Source organism: Melozone crissalis, unplaced genomic scaffold, assembly GCF_028551555.1.
Source record: "Melozone crissalis strain CALT ecotype California unplaced genomic scaffold, PUWL_Pcris_2 ptg000008l_1, whole genome shotgun sequence".
Lineage (NCBI taxonomy): Eukaryota > Metazoa > Chordata > Aves > Passeriformes > Passerellidae > Melozone > Melozone crissalis.
In genome coordinates this window covers 14,423,881-14,451,407 of record NW_026535786.1, presented here as the reverse complement: position 1 = coordinate 14,451,407, position 27,527 = coordinate 14,423,881, and the positions used below count along the sequence as shown (strand labels likewise).

General features: G+C 43.2%; 2 protein-coding genes across 4 annotated transcripts in view; one reads left to right on the top strand and one right to left on the bottom strand.

The window, feature by feature from the left end:
• Window positions 1-102: 102 nt before the first annotated feature.
• On the bottom strand, window positions 103-20,922 carry NAA50 (N-alpha-acetyltransferase 50, NatE catalytic subunit). Of its 3 annotated transcripts, none has more exons than XM_054270023.1 (5): window positions 20,771-20,922; window positions 8,268-8,404; window positions 7,667-7,786; window positions 6,638-6,704; window positions 103-4,079 (listed from the first exon to the last, which is right to left on the bottom strand). In XM_054270023.1, the coding sequence occupies exons 1-5, from the start codon at window positions 20,776-20,778 to the stop codon at window positions 3,899-3,901; spliced, it is 513 nt and encodes a 170-aa protein (XP_054125998.1). In that variant the 5' UTR covers window positions 20,779-20,922; the 3' UTR covers window positions 103-3,898. The 3 variants fall into 3 exon arrangements, with proteins under 3 accessions (XP_054125998.1, XP_054126000.1, XP_054125997.1); XM_054270025.1 differs by having other exon boundaries at window positions 8,268-8,401; XM_054270022.1 differs by lacking the exon at window positions 20,771-20,922 and having other exon boundaries at window positions 8,268-8,439.
• Window positions 20,923-21,260: 338 nt separating this feature from the next.
• The window catches only part of ATP6V1A (ATPase H+ transporting V1 subunit A), a 29,590-nt gene continuing 23,323 nt past the window's right edge, over window positions 21,261-27,527 (top strand). Inside the window, exon 1 of the mRNA XM_054269727.1 lies at window positions 21,261-21,361. The gene's annotated coding sequence lies outside the window, so the exon portion shown is untranslated. The remainder of the gene's footprint in view (window positions 21,362-27,527) is intronic.

The window sequence follows — 27,527 nt, the reverse complement described above, 5'->3', positions numbered from 1 at the left end:
TCCATGTTAGAAATCTTCCGAGTTACACAGTTTATGAAACATCTGAGGAATAGTCTCCATCTGATTTCTGAAGGAAACAGCTGGACAGCAAAAAAATGCACACGACAAGTTGTAAATGACATAACTCAAATAGTGCACGTTTATTCTGAACGGTATTTCTAAAGAGTTTGAGAAAAACAAAAACATGCTCCTGATGTACAACAAGGGCAGAGATATAGATTAAAAATGGACCATCTTATTGTAAAGAATTTGCTCCCCCTGCAACTTAACTTGTAACATTGAGAATGCATCTGTAAACTGCATACAGCATACCTTTCACTAAATCTTAACTCAAGAGAGCAGGGGTGGTCTTAGCCAAATTAATCAGGAAGCAGTTGCAGATTCAAAAGAAACATCCAAGTCAGCAAACACTTTACAAAACACAGACATTGTGCATAGCAGCTGACCCTGGATTACAACATGGGGGAGAATAAAACAATTTGGAGGATCAAATTTTTACTAGACACAGGGCACCATCAAGATTTAACTAAACAGCATGTAAGTTTGTTTCAATTGTAACAGTATGTCATATTTAGTTGGCAGGTTTAACCATTAGCTGCATCATGTAAACTCAGCCAGTTTCTGTATACACGAAATACATTCTTCCCCCTTACCCCTCCCAAAAATGAGGGATCTCTCTTCTGGATGATTCTTTTTCTCCTGTACCATGGTTTCCTCAAGTAGGAGTCTTTTTGTAGGTAATATCTTCATACTTGAACCGATGTGTGACAAAGCCAGTTGCAGAGATTCAGGAATAACTTGTATGTACACAATTTACACTCTAAAGCTCTTAGTTGCATACTTTTTCTTGCTAGATCTTCATCCAGAACAGGAGGTGCTTTTTTCCCCCCACTGAAACTCCCAACTTTGCAAAAAATTTAGTTGTTCACAAGCTGTTATTTTCAAACTAGAAGGATGTCCTCCTGCAGCAACAACCAAAGTAACTGAAGTTCTCTGCAGTAAGCCCATACTTCACACAATTTCAGTGTCTCTAGGTAACAGCACTAAGATACAGCACTCTCCTCCCTCACTCAACACAACTGGTAGACTAATAAAATACAACTGTTTGTCATCCAGAACTACTGACCTTCACTTGCCCTTACCCATGTACAGGGAACACAGTTTTCTTAAGATTCAGATTAAACCTTGTATTCAAGATTCAACAACTGTTTTCCAGGATTAATAGCCTGGGAAAAAGGAGTCTTAGATTTATTCTCTCTTCCACCTCCTACAAAACATTTTGTTAGAAGTTACAATGAGGCAGGTCTGCTGTGGAATAGGAGCTTTAAGAATTGTTCTCATGGATACATTCATAGAATGATGGCAGCCCAAAGCAAAAAGAGACAGAAACAAAGGTTAATCCAAGTAAGTTCAGACATCAGACTTGTACTTTTAAACCTGAAGAATAACTGTCTGTGAAACACACTGATTTGTGGAAGCCTACGACAACAGCAAATCCTAAGAGTTCATATCCCCACACCCATCTACCCAACCCAAACACTTACCACTTAGTTCTAGAAGAATGAAGAGCACTTTGCTTGGCACCAGAGGCAGCTATGGTCTGAGTTACAGCTGTGCTGCACCAACATCTTCAAATACAATACTATCTCTCTCTCCCTCCACATACTTCTCTTGGTTTGGTCTACAGATGGCCAGGGAAACCATGTTGGCATATGACAAGCCAATTGTGCTTCGATACATCCCCTTCTAGAAAGACGCCGGGCTGCCAACATAACCACCACGAGCAGGTCCTAGCTGCACTGAAAATGAGCTTTTGTCAGAACTAGGCTGCCTCTGGCCACGGGAACCGTTTGCATCTCTCTAGCCAGAGTCTGCCACCACGTGTTGCAAACGCAGGTGCTCGGGCCACGCAGATAGGCTGGCGTTGGCCACCTGCCCATCTCCAGGACTCCATTAGTGCAAACTCAGCAAATTAAGCAGCCGTTTTCCAGCACAGGTCTGTCAAGATGCACCCAACAAATGCTACACACCTCTGTCAAAGGAGGAGTAACTGTGTAGCAGCTGGTATAGTCATCCCTGGGGTATCAAAGACCACCTAATGTGCAGCGAGGGGTGCCATCCCTTGCCTCACCACAATTCCCGTTTTGGAATCCTTGGTTTCCAAGTCACCCTCTAAGGACTGGACAGCACCTACTAACCAGATGTATGCTGCAATGCACACTACAGGTTGGAGGCTTTCAGAGCGGAAGAATTCAAGATGCAGCTCTAAACTTGAAAAAACAAACAGGAAAAGAATACAGTTCAGCATCTACATGGGGGATGGGGCAGGTTGGTGTTGTCTCAGCTCAGTGCACTTTCCCAGATGCTTGGAGAAGAGTCCAAGCTCAAGTTGGTATTTATATTGGCATACATAAAATTGCTGGCAACAGTGCCTAGAAAGGAGCACTGGTATTCACGCAAACAAAGCATGAAAGGATGCAAAGCAGAGCTTAGTACAGTTTACTGTAGCCTCAAAGTTACAGTACTAGGAAGAAGCCAGCCAGCCTATTTTCCAAACCCATAAAATGCTCTAATATACGCTGCTTTCTCCGGTGCTCCACCAACACCCTCTCACCAGAGGAGAACTGCATTATTACTACTCAACAGGGGAAGGGGAAAATAATCTTCAAAGGAGCAAAACCACGCAGTTCTTCACCACCTCCTCCCAAAGGAGCTCATAAACACAGCAAGTCAAGCCAATCCCAAGCAAATCCAGGAGACCTTGCAAAGCTATGTGATTAGGGTCAGATTCATGTCTGCCTTCCTAGCCTTGCTGCCTGGTTTCCTCAACCCTTACATCTGTCACCACAGATTCAGTAGCTGTAACAAAGTCATCTGGAGACAGGTGCTTGCTTTATGTCATCAAAGCTGGTAAGGTGGTCACAGTCACTTTTTCCATCCCAACAACACAGATAAACTAACTCTCAATGAGCCCTGCAGAATTTCACCCATTTTAAAAGCAAGGGTGTTGCCTCAGGATTTGTATTTTTACAAGGTTATTCTTGCCAACACCAGATCTAGCTCTTGCTCTGGCAAAAGTCTGCTGGGAGTTGGGTAAATGAAAATAAGAATAAACAAAGACCACTCTAAATCCTCCTCTCAGTCAGTTAAGAAGTGTAGCACCAGCTTGGGTGAGGAGTATTTTAAAAAAAGCATCCAAAAAGATCAGCCCAGGCAGAGTGAAAAGGTATGGAAAAGTAGCCCACCCTTCTCAGCAAAAGATGGAGGAAAAAGCCATACTCAAAAATATTGGGAAGAACTAAATATACTTTTTTGAGGTGGGGGAATTAAAAGGAAGAGTAGGAAGTACTGAAATAACATTCAAAGGTTGGGGGAGAGTAAAGTACCCTGTAGGTTATAAAAAACACAATAATGTAGGAGTCAAAGGACAAGATATTGCTTTGCCTTTTCCCCCCCATTGGGTTTACATTCTGCTTACTGAAAGAATAATTCTGAAGGAAACTTGTCATCAGGATAACCTGCTCAAGCCCTCCACACCTCAAACTTAAAAGAGATCTGCACACCTTTTCCCACCCCAACAAAAAAACAAAAACAAAAAATCAGCCCCCCTGCCCTCAAAAAAACAAAAAACACCAGAAAGGAGAGCTCAAAAAAAAAATCCAAAACCAACCAAAACCCAACCCCAAACATGATTGGACAATCCTTGGAAGAAGCATTACGTTTTGTTGGAGAGAGGTCAAGGAAAAAAAAGTAAGATGAAGGGGTGGAGTTAAAAAAAAAAAACCAAACAAAAAACCAACCAACCAATCAAAAAAAAAAAAAAAAAAAAAAAAAAAGAGGCCTCTCTTTCCTTATTTGGCGACAAGCAAGTGCAAGAAAGTGTCCGCTGGGGTTTTGTTCAGTTGTCGTTCTTTTGCACATCTGCGTTCTGGCCAAGACAAGGGGCTTTGAGGTTTTTCTGCAGCACGTGCGCATCTGCCGGCTCTATCCTCTTGTAGTAGTTCTTCTTCGTCTCAATGATCTCAAAGCCAAACTTTCTGTAGAAGTCAATTGCAGACTCGTTGCTGATCTGGACATGCCTGGGACAGAACACAGAGAGATGGGGGTCAGTAATCTGCCTCCATACTCAGAAGACACTCAAAGACAAGAAAAGCAGCTAGATAGATAGAGACAGGAACAGTGGTGTAAATCCAAGATTGGAAATGTTCATCTTCCCAATTCAATTCTGGGCTAACACTCAGCTCCTGGATGGCCCATGGTTGTCAACAGTAGTAAAGGTTTCCCCTCAGTAAAGCTCTTTCAAGGAACACAAAATAGCAGAGAGACTCTGAAGCGTTATTACTTCAGTAATTTCAATTTTTCTTCATCTTATTAAAGCAATATGGCAGACATTCAGTGGAAATATGTAACAGAGATTCACTATAAAGCCAACTTTAACCTCCTGTAGTAACACTTTGCAGATGATCAGAGGAGTCTTCTCAGAGATTATCCCAACACACTGTAACATACAACTGGCAATGGTGTTTGATACCATTTTAACACTCTAAACACTCCTCTCTCCTCACAAAAAGCTGTAATACAAAGAAGTCCTATGGATTTACAAAGTCCTTTTCCCTTGTATTTACTCCCCCTAGAGTTTTACATATTTTGCTAGCATGTTTCAAGGCCTCCAAAACAAACAGCCATCAGCTCTTTATCCTGAGTGATTAGGACATTTATTTGCACAAGTTTCATTAAAAAAAAACCAAAAAAACCCCAAACAAACAAAAAAACCCCCAAAAAACCAAAACAAAACAAAAAACCCCCACAAAAATAAACAAAAACAAAAAACCTGAAAAAACCAAAAAGATAAAAAAATAAGAAAAAAAAAAGAAAGATAAAAAAGAAAAAAATGTTTCCATCAATAAAAGGCATTCATTAAACACTTTGAAAATTCAGTGGACACTGCACAACTTCAAGAATCACTTTGTCATGACAAAACACTGCATAACTATAGAACCAAAGTAACTGTGGAAGCAACAGCAGAATAAAAGAAAAGATCTTAGTGTTAAGCCCAATAAGCACCAAAAAGTTAAAAGGGAACATTATCATAATGACAAATTTAGGCAGTGATATCAAATTTGGTGCTAAACTGCATAATATGTTCAAATAGAAAATGTATAAGCAATAGACATAGTAATAAAATCAATGGGCCACTAAAAGAACTTTAGTCCAATTTTGGGGGCTATTTATTGTCATGCCAGAATCCTCGGTCTAGGAACTACAAAGAAGGATTATGACGGATTTGGGGTTTTTTTTGTATTAAAATCAGCAAACAGTTCCTTCACTGTGCACACAGTAAGATGCAAAAGTAAAAAGGATAGCCCCTGTCCCATTATGCAGGCATCTCAGCACTTCTCCTGAGGCAGGAGAGGAGGAGAGAATATGAGCCAAAGGCAACTTTACTCAGACACCTCTTTGAAGCACGTTCCTCTTACAAAGATGGCACAAAGCAACAGCAGCAGAGGATGTGGAAGAGTCCACACCTCCATGGCAGAAGTGGACGGAGTGTGAGGAGAAAATCACTCCATTTACAGCGATATCAGTGTATGAAACACTCCTCACAAAGCACCTTCCACAGGCCTGGCAAGTATCCAGGGTGTAGTTCTGTGGCAGTGTAAGTCCATCCAGGCTGTACCTGCTGTGGGCCCGTCCCCAGCAGTGCATCGTGCTTGCACTGGTGTGACGGCCAAGGCAGTGACGGACAAGAAGGAGTTGGCTCAGAGAAGCATCAGGCCAAGAACTGCCATCAAACCAAACTCACTTGCTCACCACACAGACACCAATGCTCAGCAAAAAGCACAAGTGTGAAACCAGCAGCAAAGGAAAACCACAGTTTTGGCATGTATGGATTTCTGACTCTCTTTCCAGGAGGACTGCTGGTACTGCCCTCTACCCCAGTGCTTGTTCTCTTGCCTGCATCATGCCAAGTGCTTACACAGACATGCTTACACAGATTTTAAAAATAACCAAAACTAAGCACAAGAAAACCACCCCCAAAACCAAAACCCACACTAGAACAAAAAACCAATACCCAAAACCAAAACTGAAAACAGCTTCCCTGGCTGGGTCATGGCACTGATCTAGTTTATTGTGTTGCTGCACAAAGAGCTGACCTGGCAGTGTGCAAGAATGGGAATAGCAGTTGGGCCTTACTACTGAATGTAGTAAACTTTCAGTGCTTGCAAACATCTCTAATATTCCAGAGTGCTGTCATAAAAGACAGAAAGCAAATGCATCAAAACTGTATTCAAGACTTGCAGTATTTTCCATTCTGAAGATGACCTTGTGTAATAAAAGTAAAATCCTTTATAAAAATTTTTTTTTGGTCTTACAGTGTAATTTTGCTCTAGAACATAATTTTGTAACTAAACTACTTTCAAATTCAGCAAATTTGCAGAACCCTTTCTAAATCAAACAGCTTTTGGTTTTCTCAGCATTACACAACAAACCCAGAACATGACCCCTAGCTTTCCTGCTATGTTCCATGACCCCACAAAAATACAAACTAAACCCACACTTGGATCTCCATCCCTTTGCTTCCATATCTATCTTTGTCATCTCTCAAAAAACGCACGAGTATAACTCATTTACTTACAGATAGATGTTGTCAAAAGTGCCATCTTTTTCACAGATGTTTAAGACATGATTCAACATTTTAGTTCCTGCCAAAAGATAAAGAGATACTTAAGAAAACTAGAAGGGCATAATTTAGTCTGTACTTAGCTAGGTGCTTCCTTGAGGAGAGGCAGGTTAACTGTAGGTAGACTAAAATGATAAAGTGTGAAAACTAGGAAAGGCAAATAAAACATGATGTGTAAATATTTCATTCTGTCTCTGATTGCTCATAAACCTTAATTCATTAGTTGTTTGAAGAGGAAATAAAAATCACAACAAACCAGAAGCATATGTATCAATCAGCTTATTTTAATACTAGTTTCAAGGTCTCAAACTCAGCTCAAAATACAGCCAAAATACTGTATAAAGCAGTGAGGGCACTGGTAAGCTTTTCTACTAAACACCTAGTAAAATAATTTAAAATAAAGTTATCTTTTTATTCCAGTTTGTCAAGGCAAAGAGGTTACTATAGGTCTTGATTAAGCTTTCCTATGGGTTTGCAATGTGGAACAAAGAACTAAATGCAATATAGACAAAAAGTAGGTGCTACCCCTGAGCAGCAATAATCAGTAGTGATGAAGACAAAATAAATATAACACTCCTATATTTAGAAGAGTGAATTTAGAAAAGAGAAGCCAATGAAGTAATGTTGTGTTCTACTTACATATGACTTGCATTCTGGCCACATATCTCTGACAAATTATTTCATCTCTCTCTGCAACAATTTTCACATCCATAGAAGCAGAGTATTTACATCACAGTATGATAATATGATTAAGATTAAAGTAATCTGAAATCCTGAATTAAAAATTTCTACAAAAGGTTCATTTCTGAAAGGCAGGGAAGAATGAACACATGATAAATCATACTCTTTCCCCCAAGTCCCTTCCAAAGAAATCAGCAGTCTAAAGTGCACTAACTTGGTGAAAGGTCTGAAAGAGCATTTAAAAAGCTGGACAGCAACGTGGTTTCTTTGATGCCTCAGATACAAAAGAAGACCCCTCTTTACCTATTCCTAGCCTTCGGTAGGGTGCCAGGCATCCAAGTGTCATGATGTACAGTCTCTTCTGGTTCTGGGAGTGATCCACCCTACAGCACACTGCTCCCACTGCAATATCATTGAAATAGGCTGCCAGGAAGGGAAACAAAGGATTATCAGAAACAAGGCTCAAACTACACATACAGCTCCTTCATATACACCCTGGATCTTCCTCCCTCCCCTCTCGTTAATTCTCCTATCCAGATAAAATAACATACATTGTGGATTCACACTTGGAATGAAGTAACTAGTGCTGTTTTGACACAGTGGTTGTGTCAACACTTTTGATGAGTGGTTGCTCATCACTGTTCACACCAACCAGCAATGGCATCAGGAGGTAAGCTGGCAATGCACAACTGCTGTCCTCTGGAACAGAAAACATGCCTATTCCCAGTGGATGTAATCTAGTCAGAACACAGACCCTCTGTGGCTTCTCTGAGGCTCTTAAACAGTTATTTTTCATGATGTAAAACAACTAAATAGAAGGAGCTGCTCTTTAAAACCATTATGGATAGCAATGATGACCACTTCTGCCACCACAGCCCACAATTACTGGCAAGAACGTTTGTACCTAGTTTGGCAAGTTCGCCAACCTCCAGTACATCCTTGTAGAACTTGTCATTGTAGCTGACAGGAAAAATGACCTGGTTTAGCCTCTTCAGCTGCTTAATGTTGTGTGGCGTCACATCTCCCAGCTCGATCCGGCTACTGGAACAAATCAAAACATGCTTAACATCTGACATACTGCAACGTTTTTAAGGACACCAAGATCAATCACTTTGCTTATCCTTAGAGAATTGTTCCATCTAACATTCAGCTTAATACATATTCGAACTGCCCATCCAACCCATGCAATCAAGTCTTATGCTGGTGGCTGATTTAAGTCCCAAATCTAGTTTTAGTCAGTTCTATACAGTCAGAAGTTTCTCAGGCCATACTAAACACCAATGTACCATAGCATATATGTGGTTTTACTGGCTGGGAGACAGGAGAACATGGATCTCTACAGAAGTATTAGCTTTAACATTATCTCACTCATTTCCCTTCTGATCAGCAAGATCACAAAAAAAAAAAAAAAAAAAAAAAAAAAAAAAAAAAAAAAAAAAAAAATTAAAACCCCAGTGAAAATATGGGAGGAACAGGAAGCTAGAACAGAGATCAAGGAAATGAAGTCCTTATCCATGCTCAAAGACAACCTCAGTTTTACCACCTGTCAATATAAAGCCTATGCTTAGACAAAGTCATTACTAGATATCTTTCTCTAAAAACCAACAGTATTGTGTGCAACAAATATATGAAGCCTGTTAATATGCAACTGTGCTCTTCTCAAGGTAATATCTGCATCTACTTTGATCATCACTGAAATCTTTCTTCCTACTGAGAGCAGAACCACAACCTTAAAATACACTGAATTATACTGAGAAGAAACAGACCAAGCTTCTCTCTTTTCTAAGACTAAGACTAACTTCCTGACAGAAAAACTGTACACACAGAAGAAAATAACATTTAAAAAAAAGAAAAAACAAATTTAAAAAGAAAGAGATTAGTTACCCTTGGGTGAGGGCAAGCAGTTTTAACAATGATTGCAAGAATGAAAAATAAAAATACCAAGATAATAAAAATCTTTTCCCAAATGATCACCAGAATATACAGAAAGCCATTGCACATGGAATTAGAAAAGCACACAATTCTAGGTTCATTTCAGCCCTGTTTTACTGAATAGATATGGGCAGCCAGATTGTTTTCTGCCCAAATAGCTGTAAAGACACTGCTTGCTCTCAAGATTCCTTTCTTCACGTGTGGCCAGTTGCACAAGTCCCTTTGAGAATTATATTCCAACACAGTGCAAGTCCTCAGCTAATAAGGATGATGTTCTCACACTACAGAAGTACTCCCAGGGTAAACAAGCATGCAATCAAAGTTATGAGATGACAGAGAAACTGTAGCACTTGTTTTATGCCCAGCTGGCACAACTGCCCAGCCTAGCACAGCAGGGCTTCTTCAGGCTCACAGGAGGCAAGTTCTGACCCCAGCCAGCAGGGCTGCTGCCTTTTCCTCACTAAGAGTGGGAGTAAAACTGTGGCACGTGGGAGCCTGGGTATCTTTGTCTGTGAAAGAGTTTTGCTGGAGTAAGAGTAATCTCCTACTAGGAGGGGAAAGAAGCCTGAAGAGTCCCTTTTGCTGCAGTCTGCATGAGAGCAGAAACCAAAGGGAGCAGGTCTCAACTACCCAGCTAGGTCAGATGAGGTGCAGGAGGTCAGTAAGGGAGGAGACAAACCTCACATTCACAGTTACTGAAAGCCTAGACTGCTTCTCCAGATAACACAATATTAACCTTGGTGATACAAAAAAGTATCAGAAGTTCCAAGCTTCAGTAGATCAGCAATGCTAGCATGATAAACCCACAACAAAGCTGCTATACACCAGGTCTCCTTTAGAGCAAAAATCCCTGACACAGACCATCATAAAGTAGTGTTTTCTAATATTATTGAAAGAATCATTAGTTACTAATCAAACAAACCAGGCATTAGAAGACAGCCACTATGAAATATTTATGACAACAATGCAACAGGACAAAAATATATTACTACAGGCAGCCAGGACAAGATGGCTAAGAAAGGAAACATGGCCAGAAAATGGATCTTCACCAAGAAGGTTTTAGACAGAGAACAAATAAATAAATAAATAAAAGCAAAAGCAGAGTCTAGGGCTGGCAGCTGCTGAGCCAAGACATCACCTCTGAGGCTGGCATCAGGCCAGAGAAATGAGCTCTGTTAGTAGATGGCTAAAAGGCACTTGCTGACACATTTCCTCAAGCCCCTGGACTCCCCCCTCTATCTCTCACCACTTGCCACATTCCATGCTGCCTCCTGCCATCTCCCACTGCTTGTCTCCTATGCTCTGTCACTATCTGGTTTGTCCTTGCAAGAACTGCACCAGGGACAGTATCTTACCCTGGAGAATAATATGAAAGAGGTTTGAGAAACACTGCAGGAAGCATAAATCAATACCCTAAACATATCTGTGTACAAACTATAAATTACTTTAATGTATAACACTAGCTGATTAAATCAGCAGTACATCTATTATGCACAAAACCATTTAATACGTAGATTAAGTAAGACCATGGAAAGGAAGACCCACATTATGAGAATTCATCATTTTGCCTGAGGATGGTGTTGCCCAAGTGCCACTGGGGCCTTGAGTAAAATCATGGGAAAGCTGGCACTGGGGCCAAAAGCAGCAGTCCCCAAGCCACTCATTTCCATCCTCTTGCTGGCACAAATGTTTTGCACCAATGTAGGGAACCAACACCAATTAAAACTAACCTGGACAAAAAAAGGAAAGTTTGGTTTGAACCCACACCAGTCCCCTGACTGTGTTCATCACACAAGCCCTCTGCCAGAATAAAGAGGAGAAAAAGTTTCCATAGGCAGAATTAATTGGTTCTTGAGCAGAAGTGCCATCTCACCCCGGTTTAAACTGGAAGTACTGTGCAAGAGGAGCACAGGGATGTAGATTATCCAGTACCTCTGTGAAATAGTCTACAGATATTGTGCTACACTTCATCATCCACAGAACAACATGTACTTTGAAAAACTACTCCAAGTACTTGTACAGAGGACTCAAAATTATCACTCCCTTATTTTCACCGAAGTAAAGCAAGTATCTTTGTGGGCTCTTTTTTGTTGTTGTTTGTTTTTAACAGCAGTTTACAACTAGACCTGGTTCTTCATGTGCAGTCTCAGCCAAATCAGTAACTCAAGCAAGTTTACTGTGTCAGCTAAGGTCTGACTAGGCCAGTCCTGTGATGCCACCTTAGTAGAAGGTGTACCTTCTTTTCCTCTGCTGTTGCAAAAAAAAAAAAAAATTAAATTATCAGGTCAAATTATCATATCAGAGAACATAAAGATGTGTAAAGAACCTGATGTGCCCAGAAGGGACATGCCCTCCCATCACAAATTATTCAACTCTATAATGCCACTAATATTCCTAAGAAGATCCACATTTACTACTGGCATCCCATGGAAGATGCAATAGTCAACAGTACCTCATCTCAGATGTCAAAGCCTCTGGGACCAGCCAGTCACCCCATTCCAAGCAATTGTTTTTACCACAGAGGAATGAGGCATTCCTGGCTTATCAGGCCAGGCCTCTTACTACCGCAGTGTTCTACAAATCCATACTCTTCTCAATGAAATACCAGCCTTCTGAAGCCACTTAAACATCTTCCATTGTAAGGCTGCTCCCATGCTACCATTAGTCTCAGTTAGTTATTCCAGTGTACTCAAATGTACCTCTCTGCTGCCTGGAGATTATGGGGACCATTGTACAGGCCTTTTCAGAGAATTATCAGGATCTCTTCATACCTTTCTTCTAACTAAAGCCAAGCTCCTTCAATTCTCCTGTAAAGCTGGCTCTTAATTCCTAGTATTGTCATACTGGCTCTTCCTTACATTCCTTCTGATTAAAGTTGATTTTCCTTAAACATGGCTAACCAAAACCAATTACAGCAGCCCAAACACTACTGTCCTGTCCACTGGCACCAAGTTTTTCCTGTCACTACTGGAAGCATTCTCCTGACATATCCTAGGACTACATTTTCATGAGAAACATTCGGTGCTTTTCACGACTGCTACATACCATGACTTGGTCACTGGGGGAAAAAACACTCAGAGAATTCACTAGTGAAGGGAATGAGCTCCTGGGTGCATAGGCTGCTGTCTGCTAAAAGCGCACAGCAACACTGCCCAGCCATGTGAGAGCGGAAGTGAAGAGGGATCCACCAAATCTGAACACAAGTGTGACTTTAGAGAGGTGACAGGCACCACTTCCTGAAACTGGATGCATGCCCAGAACATTGGCATTATCACTCCTGCTCTTGCATGCCAGTGTCCTAAGATCCTCCAGGCTCTGGCCAGAAAAAGCCTCACACATTTTGTAGGACCAAATGCAATCCAGTTAGTCCTGCTGCAGTTGCATTGCTCTGCCTGCAGCTTACAGTGCTGTGATTTGAACAGCCTATTTTTCCTACAATGCCTTACATTGATACTGCTGGAAATAACACAGGCTACATGAGACATTAGTGTTACTCATGTTCAGACTGCCTTTTGCTGCTCAACAGATACCAAAGGAGAACTGCTATACAGAATGACAGCTCAAGAGGCAGCCAATTTCCAGCTACAGTTCAACAGGAAACACAAATTCACTCCCTGGGAATAACAAGTGCCCAACACTAGTTTAGAACCAACATCAGGGAGAAAAGGCAAATTTCGAGTTTCTTAATGCTGTAAGAATCTCAGTCTCATTCAACTTTAAATAGTGCAAGTCTCTCCCCAGAGGGCTGTGCCTGACTGAAACAGATCTCCGTGTAACTGATAGCTGGGCTCCAGCTTATTGAAGGCATCTGGCAGGCTAAATTTAGCAGAGCTGTATCTGAAACTTGCAAAACTTACTCAGGAGTAAGTCAGGAGAGGCAGCACTGAGAAATGGGCCCTAACAAATTAAGAGGACTTCAGAGAAGGTTTGTCACCTGCTAAGAGGCCAGCTAGCTTTATTGCTTCTATTTTGGCATCCAAGTCAAAGCAGGAGTCTAGACAGGATAATCCGCTCATAAAATCAAAGCAAACCAGAACTATGAAGGCTATAGACCTGAAGGCTCTGCTCAGATTCTACTCCAAGGCCAAAAGAACCTCTTCTAGTGTTCTGGGGTCGTTGGGAATGTTATGGGTTGTTTTGTTTGCTTTGTTTTTGCTTAGGATTTTTTTAATGGATGAGCTGTCTCGCTACACACACACAAGTTAGTTTAGTTCTTGCGGGCAGACCAGTATGTTTTCAATTATCTCAAAGATCTGTGGGCAGCATATCTACTCTGCTCTGCTTGTCAGAAAACCAGAAGGATAAGTACAAACCTAGCATGCAGAAAGCCTGACCAATTTGCTCTGAGACCCCTTTCTTTAGTCCTGCTTACTACTGCAAACATGTGTTGCATGACACCTGATACCCTGCTGGACATTACCCCCAGTTCTGGCCTGCAGAAGAGCACAACGATGTACAGAAGAACACAAAGCAATTTTAGAATCAGAATTAACAGAAGACTTCATTCAAGACTTGCAAGACTACTGGATGTCACTGTGAACAGGCTTCATGCATCACAATTCCCCAAGACATACATCAGACCCTTGCTGCCTCCCCCTTTAGCATTAAGGAAAAAAAATACACAGCACATTAGAGCCAAGTTTCTTCATTATATCTGGATATTGTATAATGTACTCTGCTTCAACCTAGAAAATCTGACCACACACAAAAGACTGGCCAGTCTTCACATGCAAGAAACGAAGTTATGCTATAATAGCCTCACAGTTTTTCCAGCTGAAACATGTCCTACCTAGGTCTCAAATCTTCAAGTGAAAAATCAACTGCCCCAAGAAAATTATAAGCTATTCTGTAGATGGATACAAAGAGCATGAATCACTATGCCCAGCTGACAGAATTTTCAAACTCTAAAATGGACAACAGAAAAGCAGACATACATACATCGCTTACCTGTCCATAAAATTCTGCATCTCACAAGGTTAAGGCCAAAATATTGATTCAGCCTATCCCAGCTACATCAGTATCAGGTGAAAGAGGAAACAACTTGTCTGCCATCATAGAGCAGATAAAGGGCTGCCACAAACCCCAAGTCTTTGCTGCTGCTCTAAAGCAAGCTTACAAAGAACACTGATTTTTATCCATGATTGATAAACAGAAGTACTTCACTATTTTGAAATAGCTTCCCTCAAAATTAGTTTTGTGCCTCCACTGACTATACCCTGAGACACCTTACAGATTACTGCCCCTTTCCACACCCTCAGTGTCCCCAGATCTAATAATTATAACCTTACTTGCCTCCCAGAAGATCATGAGCCTTTGCTAATTAGTGTTCATGAAGTACCTGATGATCATCAGGTAAGAACAGAGGCTTACCTTCAAATTCAAAATAGAAGTGATGCTTACAAAGTATCTTATTTACATAAATTCATCTTGAGAGCACTTCTTGTACATACACAGGTAACAAACTAGCTAATTGACACACCAGGACAAAATAATTTTTCTGCTTCACACAAACTATTTCTATAGGTAACTGAAAATGCATTTCTTTACAAATGCCTTTGTCCATTAGAACAGTGGGGGGAAAACAACTGAGTTCATTATGGCTTTCCTATCTATATTTTGGATTTCAGTCCCAGAGTTGGGTTTTGCAAGGTACTCAAATCACACATTGTATTAATAACATAGTGTGAAAAATTAACTGAAAGTGCTCTCAGTTTCATGTGCCTACCTTAAAAACACTTCTAAGGCAACAATCATTTCCCTCCCCCCCATCCTTTTCCTAATTTTCACTAAGAATGAATTGTTCTCAAATAAAAATTTGTGCCAAAGATAAAAAAAACCCAAATAAATCTCCTTTAACTGCAATCTTCAACTTAATTTGTCATTTTTGCCAACAGTTCCAAGTGCCACGTAGAGAAAACTTTCACGAGCCTTCAGCTGCTGCCCGGGTCTCATCCCATACTCTCAAGAGAACATAAATACAATGTTCAGATGGTGGAAATCAGAATTTTTTTCAGGGTTAGATTCTAGTCTGCTATGAGCCAAAAATCACATGGAGCCTGGAAAGGAACAGGGAGAAGGAAGGCCAAGTGAGCTCAGGAAGTACTTAATGCATGAAGATCTTACTATGAAGCACAGTATTTTCAATTAATTAAAGATAGAAATACTCTGCCCCCAGGAAAAGTCAAATATCTTAATCTTAGTCGCCTGGTGACAGTATTGTGGAAATGGTTTTGGCTCTATTTTCAATAAAGCCTAAGGTATAATTTCCTTGTGATAATGAATTCATTCAATATGCTTTGACACAAATACACAGTTACCCCATTTCAGTGCTGTGCTTTGCTGCTCTCAGGTCCTCAAGGCCAAGAGTCCCCAAATAACCAGGTTCTCTTCTGTGCACAGACTCTCTCTTACCCTGGCTTCCCTGCCTCAAACTCCCTCCTGACAAACCTCTGCTGCGTTACAACACCTCCCACATGGGTCACCTCTTCCCTTTCTCTTCTCCAGACAGGAGCAGAAAGTAATCCTGGCATTGCCTGCTTCACTTAGAGCAGGAGTGATGCAAGGAAGTACTGCACTTCTCTCTTATCAATTCCCAAACAAATATAAAGCTCCAACTTTTCATGTTCTTTCCTCTTCTGGATAAAAATATCTACCGCCTTCTCAGATGGTTGGTCTGAACACTTCTAATGCTTGCCAAATGGGCAGGCTCTTCAAGTTCTGAATGATTTCCACTTGGATTTAAGTATTTTTCTGGCTCAACCATCACCCATTATTCCCCATTTTAAAAGAGATTTAGTGTAGCAAAGGAGGATGCATCATTTCTTGTCCTCAGGAGATGGCAGCAGAGTCTGAGGCATTTGGTGATTAACTAATGTTACCACATTTTTCATAGAACTGTCCCAAACTACCAAGCTACCTCTACATGCAGAAAGAACCAAATGGTCCAACAGTACTCAAAACACAAGACTGGGCTCTAAAGTGCTTCAGTAAAATGGCTACAACGCCTCTGCTACCTTCCTACCCTCCCAATCCTTCCTACTTCGTGGAATGTCTTAATCTGGTTAAGGAATTAAACTCAGAGTGGTCAGAGTTATAAATCAGGTTAAAGTACCTATAATAAACTGCACTGAGTTTTTTATAAACTCGTTTAGAAGCTGTTAAGCCATTTGTAAGCTTGCATATAAGCAAGGCTTTTATTTTCATTTCCATGAAAATAAATGCAGACTTTAGCTCATACTTGGACATTTCTAGGTTCAGAAAAAGCCTAAAAATAAAGTGATTTTCAAGCTCAATTACCTTTTTTGTCCTGACTCCAGTGCATATGACCATTCAGCAGTTTTCTCATAAACTTGGAACTTCCTCCCATATATGTTAAGCTTAGCAGTGTGCCGAGCAAACGGAAACAATTCAGCAGCTCTGCACAAACTCTGTCATATTAACTCAGGAGAGAAAAATCTCTCCCTGTTCTCCTCAGAAACATGATCATCCTCAGGACCTTGAAAGGTTTGCTCCTTGAACCCAGGCAAAACAAGCAGAGATATCAGAGCTTACCATAATGATTCCCCCACACTCCAGACACAATATAGTTATTTTTCTGTTATGTTTAGCACTCCCCAGCTGTGATGGCCTACAAAGGCAGCCAGAGCAGCACAAGCTGCAGAGTCTCAGGGTTAGAAGCTCTCTGAGGCAGCAGGTTCCTGTTGTGTAGGATGCAGCCTGTAGGACTCTTCCACAGCAAGTCAGGAGGACCCTGAGGAACTCCAAAACCTGACACTTAGTTGCAAACAGAACAAAACTGAGAGGCACTCTCCTAGGAGTGTCTTACCCAAAAGCAGCTAGTGCACACTTCTTTCTAAGGCTGGTTTAACGCACAGCACTGTACTTACTCCCTGTTTCAGTTTTCCACCACATGGCTCAAGATGTGCTGCTGCATGACAATCTCCCAGATGTTTCCCATCAAAACTGGAGAGGGATTTGGTAAATGTGAAAAATAACACATGCACAGGGTCACAGGCACTGGGCCCTGCTTGTAACACGCCCCACTGGCCCCTTGTATGTGACAATGCTGGTCACAGAGCAGGTACATGCATGCAATGGAGCACGCAGCTCCTGCAATAGCCTTGTGCAATGTGATTTTTAGGGAAGGCCATCAAGGAAAGGCTGGATGCCTTACTTTCATAGGTTTCATCTGAACTGAAACAAGTCAGAAATGCACTCTTACTTTAAGACATCAAATGTCACAAACAGCAATCAGCAAATGCTCAAGAATCAATGCAAGACTTTCAGTTTTCTCTCCTGAAAACCAGCAGCATAACAACTGCAATGAAAACACAAAACCACTGAGCAACAAGTGAATCAACACCATGAAAACAGCGAAGTGCAGGGAGTATTATTTACATCTGCTCTATAAAAACAGCCAGATTACTACAGACAGTGGAACCTAAGTCTCTTCCACTGGTATTTTTCCTCATGCAAACACAGTTCTAAAATAGATTTTCAAATTCAAGAAATAACAATACTAACATATAATAAATGAAAACATATAGTAATCTCTAGAGAATCACAAGGTTCACTAACAGAACAATGAATTACCTCAGTTTTTCAAGTCACATTTAAGAAAAAAAGGGAAACATAATAAGACTATTAAAATTATTCAGAAGGTGAGAATAGAGTGAATATAAAGCCAAGTCTCACAAAACCAGGTGAAAGCTAACAGCAGCTCCCAGTTGAGAAGATGGTGTTTAAGTCATCAAATAAGAGAAAATCCACAAAATTGTAAGCAGCTGAGAAAGCACAAAAATCCTCAGCTATTTCTGAAACCAGAGGGCCCAGGGAGGTCACCCAACCTCAAAAACCCTGATGACAGAGACACTACAACCTGCTATGCATTATTAACACACATCTATGTGCTATTTCAAATTCAGAGAGCTAAGAAAGAAGGCTGCAACACATACATTGACTACACAGACTTTTAGATGTGAAATTTCATGCCAATGAACTGGATAGTTTCTTTTTTAATTCTTTCTCTGCCAAAGCAGACTCTTCATAATGACAGCTGATTAAACATCAGCTGCTCCAAGCACTTCCAAAATCATCTCTGCATTTTGTGGTGTGGGTTACAATGCAGTGCATACATTCCCAGAAAAAACAGTCACATGGAGTCACTTTGTTCAGAAGGACTTGTCCACAATTTTGGATTCAATACTGAAGACAGACCAGATCCCTTCAAGCCTATCAGTTTCTGTATGCTGAGAGCTGAAGCTTTAGATCTATTTTTGGACCTATCCTTTAACAGTACTTGTACTTTAGGGATCTTCACCGATCTTTGTAACATAAAAAACAATTTGGATTTGTTCCCAAGTACCCCTGTGTAATTTTTACATTCCTTTTGAACTATTCTCTAGTCCTTTGAGTCTCATTGCATTTAAATGGGGTTATTTTTCAATTTGAGCTCTGCTGGCATATTTGCCTCCGTCTGAATTTTGAGAGAACACCTGGATTCAATATGAGAATCTGCACAGGAATATGAATTTATTCTGCACCAAAACTTGCTGTGTGGTGCTAACAGTGTTTTGGCAAGACAGGAATATGCTGCTCTTCAAAGAGATGGAAGAGTACCAGAGGAGCAGAAATACCAAGTACAGAACCCAAAGCAGTAAGCCCTGAAGTTGAACCAGAAATAAAGCTGCCTGTAAGTAAAAGTAAAGTGACAGAAATGAAGTTTGGTGCTCTGGAAGCAGAACAGTGGTATGCAGTTTTTTTTCCATAGCCTTTTAATCTAAAAAAAAGTTAAAAGAAGTAAAAAAGCCCATGAAACGAGAACTCCTGCTCAGCGCAAGCAGAGCCAGGCTCAGTTTCCCGGGAGCACTGAGCACGGCAGAGAGCTCTGGCCGTGCCCTGCCAGGCCATCCCCACAGCACCAGCCGGGCGCGCCTGGGCCGCTCTCCCCCTCACTCATCCAGGCCCCAGTAACCCGTCCCACCACTGACACACCCTCAAAGCACGGCTGAGCCGCAGCAAACAGCACAGCGGTCAACAGAGGATAAAAGGAAACCCAGTTCTGTCGGGAGCGCTGCGGAACAGCGATCCTGCCACCTCATCCCGGCTGATCCGCGCTGCCGCTCCTCCCGCAAACCCCGCCGTCCTCGGTACACCGGGACCAAGAGTGGCGGTGTCCCATTGCACGTAGGGTGCTGCAGGTGGATAAAGGGTTGTCCAATGTCCCAAACACACCTATCTCACGTCAGCTGAGAGTTTGTTTATTTGCAATCATCCCTGAACCTCTTTCTACAGACACCCGCCAGCCCCTCAGGATGCCTGAAGCTGCTTACAAGCTGTAAGAACCAGCTAAGAGTGCGTTATCAAGCAGTCTTGCATGACCTCACCCCTCTTGCCAATAAGCTAAACCCCTTACCATTTCTCAGTAAAACAGCTTAAGTGATTCAGCTTCCATTCACCCTGCCTTAAGCTGCCAAACTGGAATAATAATACCCATCATTGCATAACACCGGTTCCAAGGGGACTGGTTTAATGCTCTTTTGAGAATCAGCTGGGCAAAGCTTCCCCTGTGCCTGTGAAGAAACTGAGGCACAGAACTGGAACAAGCACGTTTTGTGGAGCACAAGTGATGCTGAAATTAATAAACATTAGGTGGTTTAGCCAACGTTGAAAAACCTGTCCCAAAGTGACCTGGACAAGGTCAGGCAGGTCATCTGACACCAAAGCACGACTGAGAGTGTAAAGGCCTCCAGTCTCCTATAAAAAAACAGCACCTCGGTGCCTCCACTGAGAGGGAAATCAGTGTTTTCAGCCAAACAGATTTGAAATCTCTAGTTTTCAAATCTGGGAGGGAAAAGCGACGCCAGACCCAGAGCAGCGGGCGTGCTACAGAAACATGGCACAGAGCGCAGCTCATTTGTCATCCATCCACGCTGTACAGCCTCCACGTAGCAATTAAAGACTTAAAAAACCAACAAAACTGCTAAGAGGATGTTGCACACAATAGCACTGCAAAACCACACACATCCGCGGCTGGCAGCTTTTTCGCACACAGTGAGCGGCGCTTCTTCGCTACCGCCAGACGAGGACCAGGCAGAGCCGGCAGCATCCCCGCCCGCCGTGCAGCCCGCCGGACCCCGCAGGGCGGGATCCCCCGAGCACGGGGAGCCGCCGCGTCCCGCCCGCTCCAGCGCGGGGCTCCGTGCGGAGACTCCGCGCTCCGGCGGCGCCGCGGTGGTGACGGCGCGGGAGCTCCGCGGGTAGCTCCGGCTCAGCCCGAAGGGCGCCAGCGGCGGCGTCGCCGGCTGCTCTCACCCAGAGGGGCTCCCCGCCGCGGGCCCCGTCCCGGCAACACCGCCCGAGCTCAGAGGCGGCGGCGCCGCTCGGCCCCCTCCGCCTCCCGCCCGCCGCGCCGCCCGGGCCCGCCCCGCTCGCAGCTCCCCTCCCGGGCGGGCCCGGCCCGAGCCCCGCACTCACCCCTTCATGGCGCGTCCGCGGCCTGCCCGCCGTCCGCACTGCCTGCGTCCGGGGCCCGGCGGTGCGGGTGTGGCTCCGGCCTCCCCGTGCTCAGCGCGGGCAGCTCAGTCTCCTCCTAATCCCGCTCCTGGTGCCGATCTGGATCCCGCTCCCGCTCCCGCTCCACATGGGCCTCCGCCCGCCCCGCCCCGCCCCGTGACCCCTCACCTCACGCCGCGCGCGCGCCCCCGCCCCGCCCGCCATGACCCGGCCGCCCCTCCCGCGCGCCCCCGCCGCGCACGCGCCGCGCCCCGCGGGGCGGGGGAGGACGGGGAGGACCCGCGCGTCTCCGGGGCGGGGCGTGTGTGCAATCACGTGACGCAGACCGACCAATCAGCGCGCCCCACTGTGCCCGGCGCACCCCTGCGCGGAAGCGGCCCCGGCTGGGCGGGCGAAGCTCCGCCCGGAGTCGGGCACGGCTCGCGCCCGGCGCTTCCGGTGTGCGGCGCGGCGCATGCGCGCGGGGCCCGGCGTCAGCTGATCCAGCGCCTCCTTTGCCGCCGCCGCCGCCGGAGCGACTCGGGCGGATTCGGGCGCGCCGGGCCGGCCCAGGTGAGACGCTCGGGCCTCTCGGTCCCTGCCCCGCCCCGCACCGCTGCCTCCGCCGCTCCTCAGCTGCGCCCGGGGCTTGCCCTCCGCTGCAGTGAAGGCGGGGGGGGGTCGGCTCTCGCCGCTCCCCGCCGCGCTCGGACCCTGCCCGGGAAGGACGCGGGCTCCCCGCGGAGCCGCTCGCAGGGGGAGCGCGGCCCCGGCTCTGCGGAGCGGGTGTCGCCGGGGCCCGGGCCGCCGACCTTCAGGGAGCCGTGTCCGGCAGCACAGCCCCCGGGAGGCGGCCATGCGCTTCCCCGCCCCGCTTCCCCGGGAGCGGAGAGCTGGACAGCCAAGCGGCCCTGAATGAAAAACCTCAGAAGGCGCCCAGTGAGGTGCTTTAGGGTTGTGCCAGGATTCCCTACAGGAAAGGAACGCGGTGGTAGCGGCTGGGTTCCAGTGCCAGGTCATCCCACCATCTTGAGTGGGTGGATCTGCGTCTCTGGGTGCCTGAGCAGCCCGGCAGAGAGCGAGCAGCGCGGCTCTGGAAGGGAATGGTGCTGCGGGCCTCCCGCTGCAGCCCGACCCTGTCGTTCTGCATTTGAATATCCTGGTGGCACATCAAATGTGCCTCCTATTCCTGCGGCCAGTGACAAAACTCTGCCTTAGATGAGGTGTTCCAAGCATCACCCTTGGCATTCACTTAAAGGCAGGAGAGAAATCTTGCATGACTCGATTCTGGATGATTTTCCAATGTCACTGTAGCTGTGACATCGGAATATGTGGCACATATGTGTCAAGATCCATCCATTCCATGCAGCTGCCCAAAGTGATTTGCTTTCTTAGGAAGAAAGTAAAGTCTTTCTTCCTAAGATTTTACTGTCTTCCCTCAGAGGATTTGCACTCCTGTTGGGCATTAAAGCAATTTGGTGATAGTTTTATTCATTGTAATGCAATACTTCAGCAAAGTACACTGGCTATTTGATCTAGCATGGTATTTCAAATGCTAATTCTGCTTGCTGAAGTGGAGAGGGGGTGGGAAAATAGGAAAACCTTCTGACAGACTGCACGAAGTGATTTATTAGCAAGAACATGTCAAATGCAAACTGGCATTTGCAAGTGGAAGTTTGAGTAACTGAGGCAGATCTTCAGTATGTTGTGAGTTGTGCATTTGTGCTGATTTCTGCACTGTGCAGATCTGCAGCAGCTGAATGTTTGGCTTCTCTGTGTGGTACTTCCAAAGACCTTTCAATGAAGAGCAAATATAAATATAGATAATAATATCTACAAATACAAATATAGATAATAATATCTACATTTTATTATTTTCTATGTAAGGATATGTGAAGTGAGATCACAATCTACAGATTTTTGTATTACCAAAAATACTGCAGATTATTTTTGCTGTGCCTGTCAGTCTGTAATGCAAAGTCCTCTGGGAAAGCTTTATTCTTTTATGTGGGGAAAAAATTAGTCTTTGTTTTGTGATCAGGTGGTGAAGTCTGACATTCAGAAATACTAAATCACCATGAACATCAGCTTGAGAGAACAGGGAAGGAGAAATTAAGGCAACAGTGGAAAATGGCTGCTGGCATCAGCTGACTGTTCAAAGGGGGGTTGCAGTCTTGTGTTGCAATAGTAACACAAGATCTCTGTTTCCTGTAAATGCTGCCTTGTCATTTTCCAAATCAAGAATTCTTTTCTGCAGGTACTGGTAATAGGGTTGAGCCATGAGTGATTAGTATTGCTTCATTTTTATAGAGCATTAGCTTAAATTTAGCTTTTATTTTCATCTAAGTATATATTAACAGTTTTATGTCTCATTGGCCCTCATTTGCAAAGGCTGTGGGCCTTAAGTGTCCTTCTCTTGTCTAATTTTTTTTTCCCCAGGATGACTTCATGCATTTATCTTCCAGACTTGCATGGATGCTGCTGTTACACATTGTCATCCAAAGCTGCTGTAATCCAGCAGGTTACCAGAGATTCCCCTGCATGATACCCCTTTTAGAGGCACTGTGCATTCCCCTTGTGTTTTGGTGCCATAATGGTTTGTCTTTGGGTTCTCAAGCCCTGAAAGTTCCTACTGATGGGTTTCCCTCGTACTTTTAAATTGCATGTTTGTGAGCTATGGCTGCATTCCTAATTACTCCTTTAGAAAAAGGATTACAGGATAACCTAGTTGGGGTCTTTGGTTACTTTGATGTTGGCCATAAAATGTTGACTGCTACTGCTGACCAAGTAGTAATCCCTGGGGTTTTTTTTCCTGTCTTTTTAAGAAAACCCTACAAAACACAAACCATGCAACAACCCAATGCCTGAAATATATTCTTTTCTCCATGCTTGTTTCATTGGTTAAAAAGTGGGGGATTTCAGACTTGGAAATATTGAGGCATTGTTGAACAAGGGTATCCATGTGACTTTTTTTTTTTTTAGGCTGGAATTTTGCCAATGAAAACAGACCATGTAGTCAACTGGAATGTCATGCTCATTCATTCTTACTCGACATCTTAAAACATGTGACTCCTTTAGTCTTCCAGCTGGGCAGAGAGAAACAGGGTCCTTCTCCAGCAGAAGAAGCAGCATGAATTTAAACTTTTCAGCCCTTTTTTCCCTGTACACAATAAGTCAATAATCACCTAAATGTCCAACATGCAGAACTGGTTTTGACTGGATCTTCTGTTTGTCGTTGTTGTATCTTCTTTTATTGTATAAAAAGCTTTTTGCTTATCTTTGATATGCTCACTCCATGCTTCCCTTTGGGAGTGGACAGCTCAGCTTATACCAAATTCTTGGGTTTGGTCATCTCTCATGGCATTAAGTTCTGCACTCATACATATTTTTTGTTTGGTTGCTTTATTTCATCCAAGCGTTTACTTCTCCTGTGTTTGTCAAGCTCTCAAGTTCAGCATTCCCATGTCTCAGAAACATTGACCATTTGCTGCCAGCTTTTTGGATGTCCATACATGATATGGCTGTTCTGACAGACTTTGACTTCCAAGGCCTGGCTTTAGTGAAATGATACACTTGCTGTGAAAACCAATAAGATGTATATGGATAAATCCTGAAAGTCTAACAGACCTTGCTACTACCACTTAATGAAATGGCAGATGAGGACCTGTTTCAGCTGCTGAATTTATTTGCTTGCTTCATCAGCTTGACTATTTCTCTGAGCTTGTGTAATGGTAAAATCCAGTGTCACTTCTCACTCTGTTCAAAAATAATTTGTCTGACAGTGGCCTCTCTTTTAATTTTGTCATAGTTTACATTTTGGGGAGTCTGTTATGTTCAAATCCAAAGTAACCAGCAAGGACCAAAACTAGTATGGGAAGCTGCCCCAATTAACCCAGACTCATTGTGCTGAACAGATAAATGAGCTAGAAAACCTGCTGGAAATAGACCCATTGCAGATACAAGTGCTTGAGAGATGTGGTGTTCCAGAGGGTCTCTGTAATATAAAAGCCTTATCTTTGTCCTTCCTAGACAATTGAAAGGTGCTCAAGTTGTAAGGGTTCTCATAGCCAAGTTGAAATCTTAGTGCTCTGGTGAGTTTCAGCTGACCAGTCTGCCCAGCTGTGTTTCTGCCAGACAGCATGCCCTGAAAAATGCCAGAATGTGTGCTGTGAAGGCGCTGTGTCCCATCTTTAGGCTGCTGTGAGCTGTGCTTGCTTACTGAAGTGGTTTGTGGTGGTTCATGTAAAAGAGAGGTGGTGTGGATGTCTGTGGTGCTGATCTATGTTCTGTGCCCTAAGCATGGAGAGCAGTCCTATTGTGGTTGGGATGGTTGGGCGTCAGGAGATACAGAAAGGATGTGGGAAAGTGGGAAAAGCCATGGACTTCATAGAGAGACAGCTGTGCCTTTATGGGAATAACTTATTCTAGCTGGACAACAGCTTTCAGCTGTGCAAGTCTTGTGTAAGGGCCTGAAGAATGACTTGACTGTTTTTTAATATCCAAGGAAAGAAACTGAATCTTCACAGAATTTCAGTTGGTGGTGCAAATGTTTGGCCCTGATCTTGCTACACTGTATCATTACTTTATTTCCCACTCTGAAGGCAAGAGCTTAAAAAGCAGCTCTTCAGAAAAACTCTAAGATGGTGTTTCAGACTAACTGCAGACTATATTGGTAAAGATGGCTAAATAAGCAATTCTGTTATGTGAACTGCCTATAGATCCTTAAAATTGTGAGGGTTTGGTTATCATGGGATAGTTTTGCATGAGGCTGGTAGATATTCAGATAACCACCACAATAAGTAGTTTAAACAATGGTAAAATCTAATATGTTGGAAAGCCTCTGGCTGTTCTAAAAAAGCTGTAAATACTTCAGGTATTATTTTATTTGAACATAAGATTTCCAAACATAGCTTAGCTTGCTTTAAAACATAAAGATGCAATTTTTCATTACAGGAAAAGTCAACCTCAACCTAATTTCCTTTTACTGGAATCCAGTGCCAATAGGTGTGCTGTGATTCCAACCAGGTGTTTCATTATACCAAAGGTGCTATAAAAGAGTACTTCTATCTGCTAGGGATGTTGGATCTTTCTCAAAGACTTTCATGCAGACTCACTCCTGGTTCAGCTCTTCAAACTAGCTATCAAATACCTTGCATAATAAACTCAAGATTCCATAATATCCTTACTTTAAAGGTAATCTGAAACTTAGGTGTAATGAGGAAATGCTTATTTCAAACTCATACTCAGTATTTTAGCCATTTCACCTGGGGAGAAGGGTTAGGCAGTAGTGAGGCTTATAGAGGAGACGCTGTATTTTAATGAGCCCAAACAATTCGTATGATTCTATGTGTAAAACTGACTTTAAAATCTAGCTACAGTGGTTTTGTCAAATTGCACACCTTTTGTCTGTTGATGTAAGATCATCAACTCTTCAGAAGTCGCTCTGCTGAACTGTAGTAAAGCTTGCTCTTATAGTTGCTTACAGCTGCATATTAATTTCATTTTAATATTTGTCATCTTAAAGGTTAGAGCAACAGAAAGTATTTCAAGTAACATGCCAAATACACCTGAAAATCAAGTGACTTTTACTTAATTAAAGCTGGGGTAGATTTTAGTTTAGCAGTAACGTTAGGGAGGTTAATGAAAACTGTTCATCTAGAGGAAATGACTGAGCATTGCACTGAGCAGATGGCTGCAGAACTTTTCAGCCCTAGCAGCTAGATGACAGGATCAGGATAAGAAAAGAAGGTCACTGTAGAACACAGAGATGAATTTTGTATTAGTGTTCTGTAGTATGGTTTGGATTTCAGTTGCATTAGATCTTTCTTTTGTGTGAAAGTCTATCAAGCCAAAGGGCAGAATGTGTAGCAGGCTGAAAGGAATGTCAAATTTTTCACAGTAATAAAATTGTGAAGCAGTGTAGCAAGTAAGAACTAAGGAGAGGCTCATCAGTTTCCTCCTCTCGAGAAGCCTCAGCTGAGAGGAAAAAATTGGTATAGAAAACCCTATTGTGGAAAACTGTAGCATGTGAGTCAGCTGATGAACATTTTTTCACATGGACAATGTGGTTTTCTCTAGTACCAGGAGTTTAGCCAGGGTCTTTATCAATTCTAGATATAGCATGATACCTGTGTTTGATGTTTGAAGGCAGCTTATCTACTGAGCTGATCAGATCTTCAGTGGGTCAAAGTACTTATGCAATGAACACCTTGCCAGCCTCTCTGTCTAGTTTTATTTTAGCTGCTGACTTCTTAGTCATGTTCAAACACCTTTGTTCTAGTATTGTTCTGGGCTAGCTGAAGGAATTTCCCAAGCTGCTGAATAAAAGCTTGGGTGCTCGAGTTACAGCTTGTAGTGGTGGTACATCTTGCATGGACAGACTTCACACCCTTGCTTTAGGAATATATACTTTGTCTTGTATGTATCAAATATAATATATTGTTATATCTTTAGCTTGTTTGCAAGGCATGATGTTTATTTCAAGTATCAAACTTATATGTATTGACATGCCCATAGCTAAGTCCCCATGTGTTTTTGGGAAGAGGACAGTAGGAGCTTGTGGTGGACTTCTTGAATTCAGTGTTGCATGGTCTCACTTTGTAGTGAGTGTGTAATCATGTGCTGCAATGACAGTGGCAGCATAATTCTCTTTCACATGGATTTATGGGTACATGTGCTGAGCAAAACAAGCCTCACGTGAGAGGAGGGCGCTTATAAGAACCCAAGGAACAAGTTATGT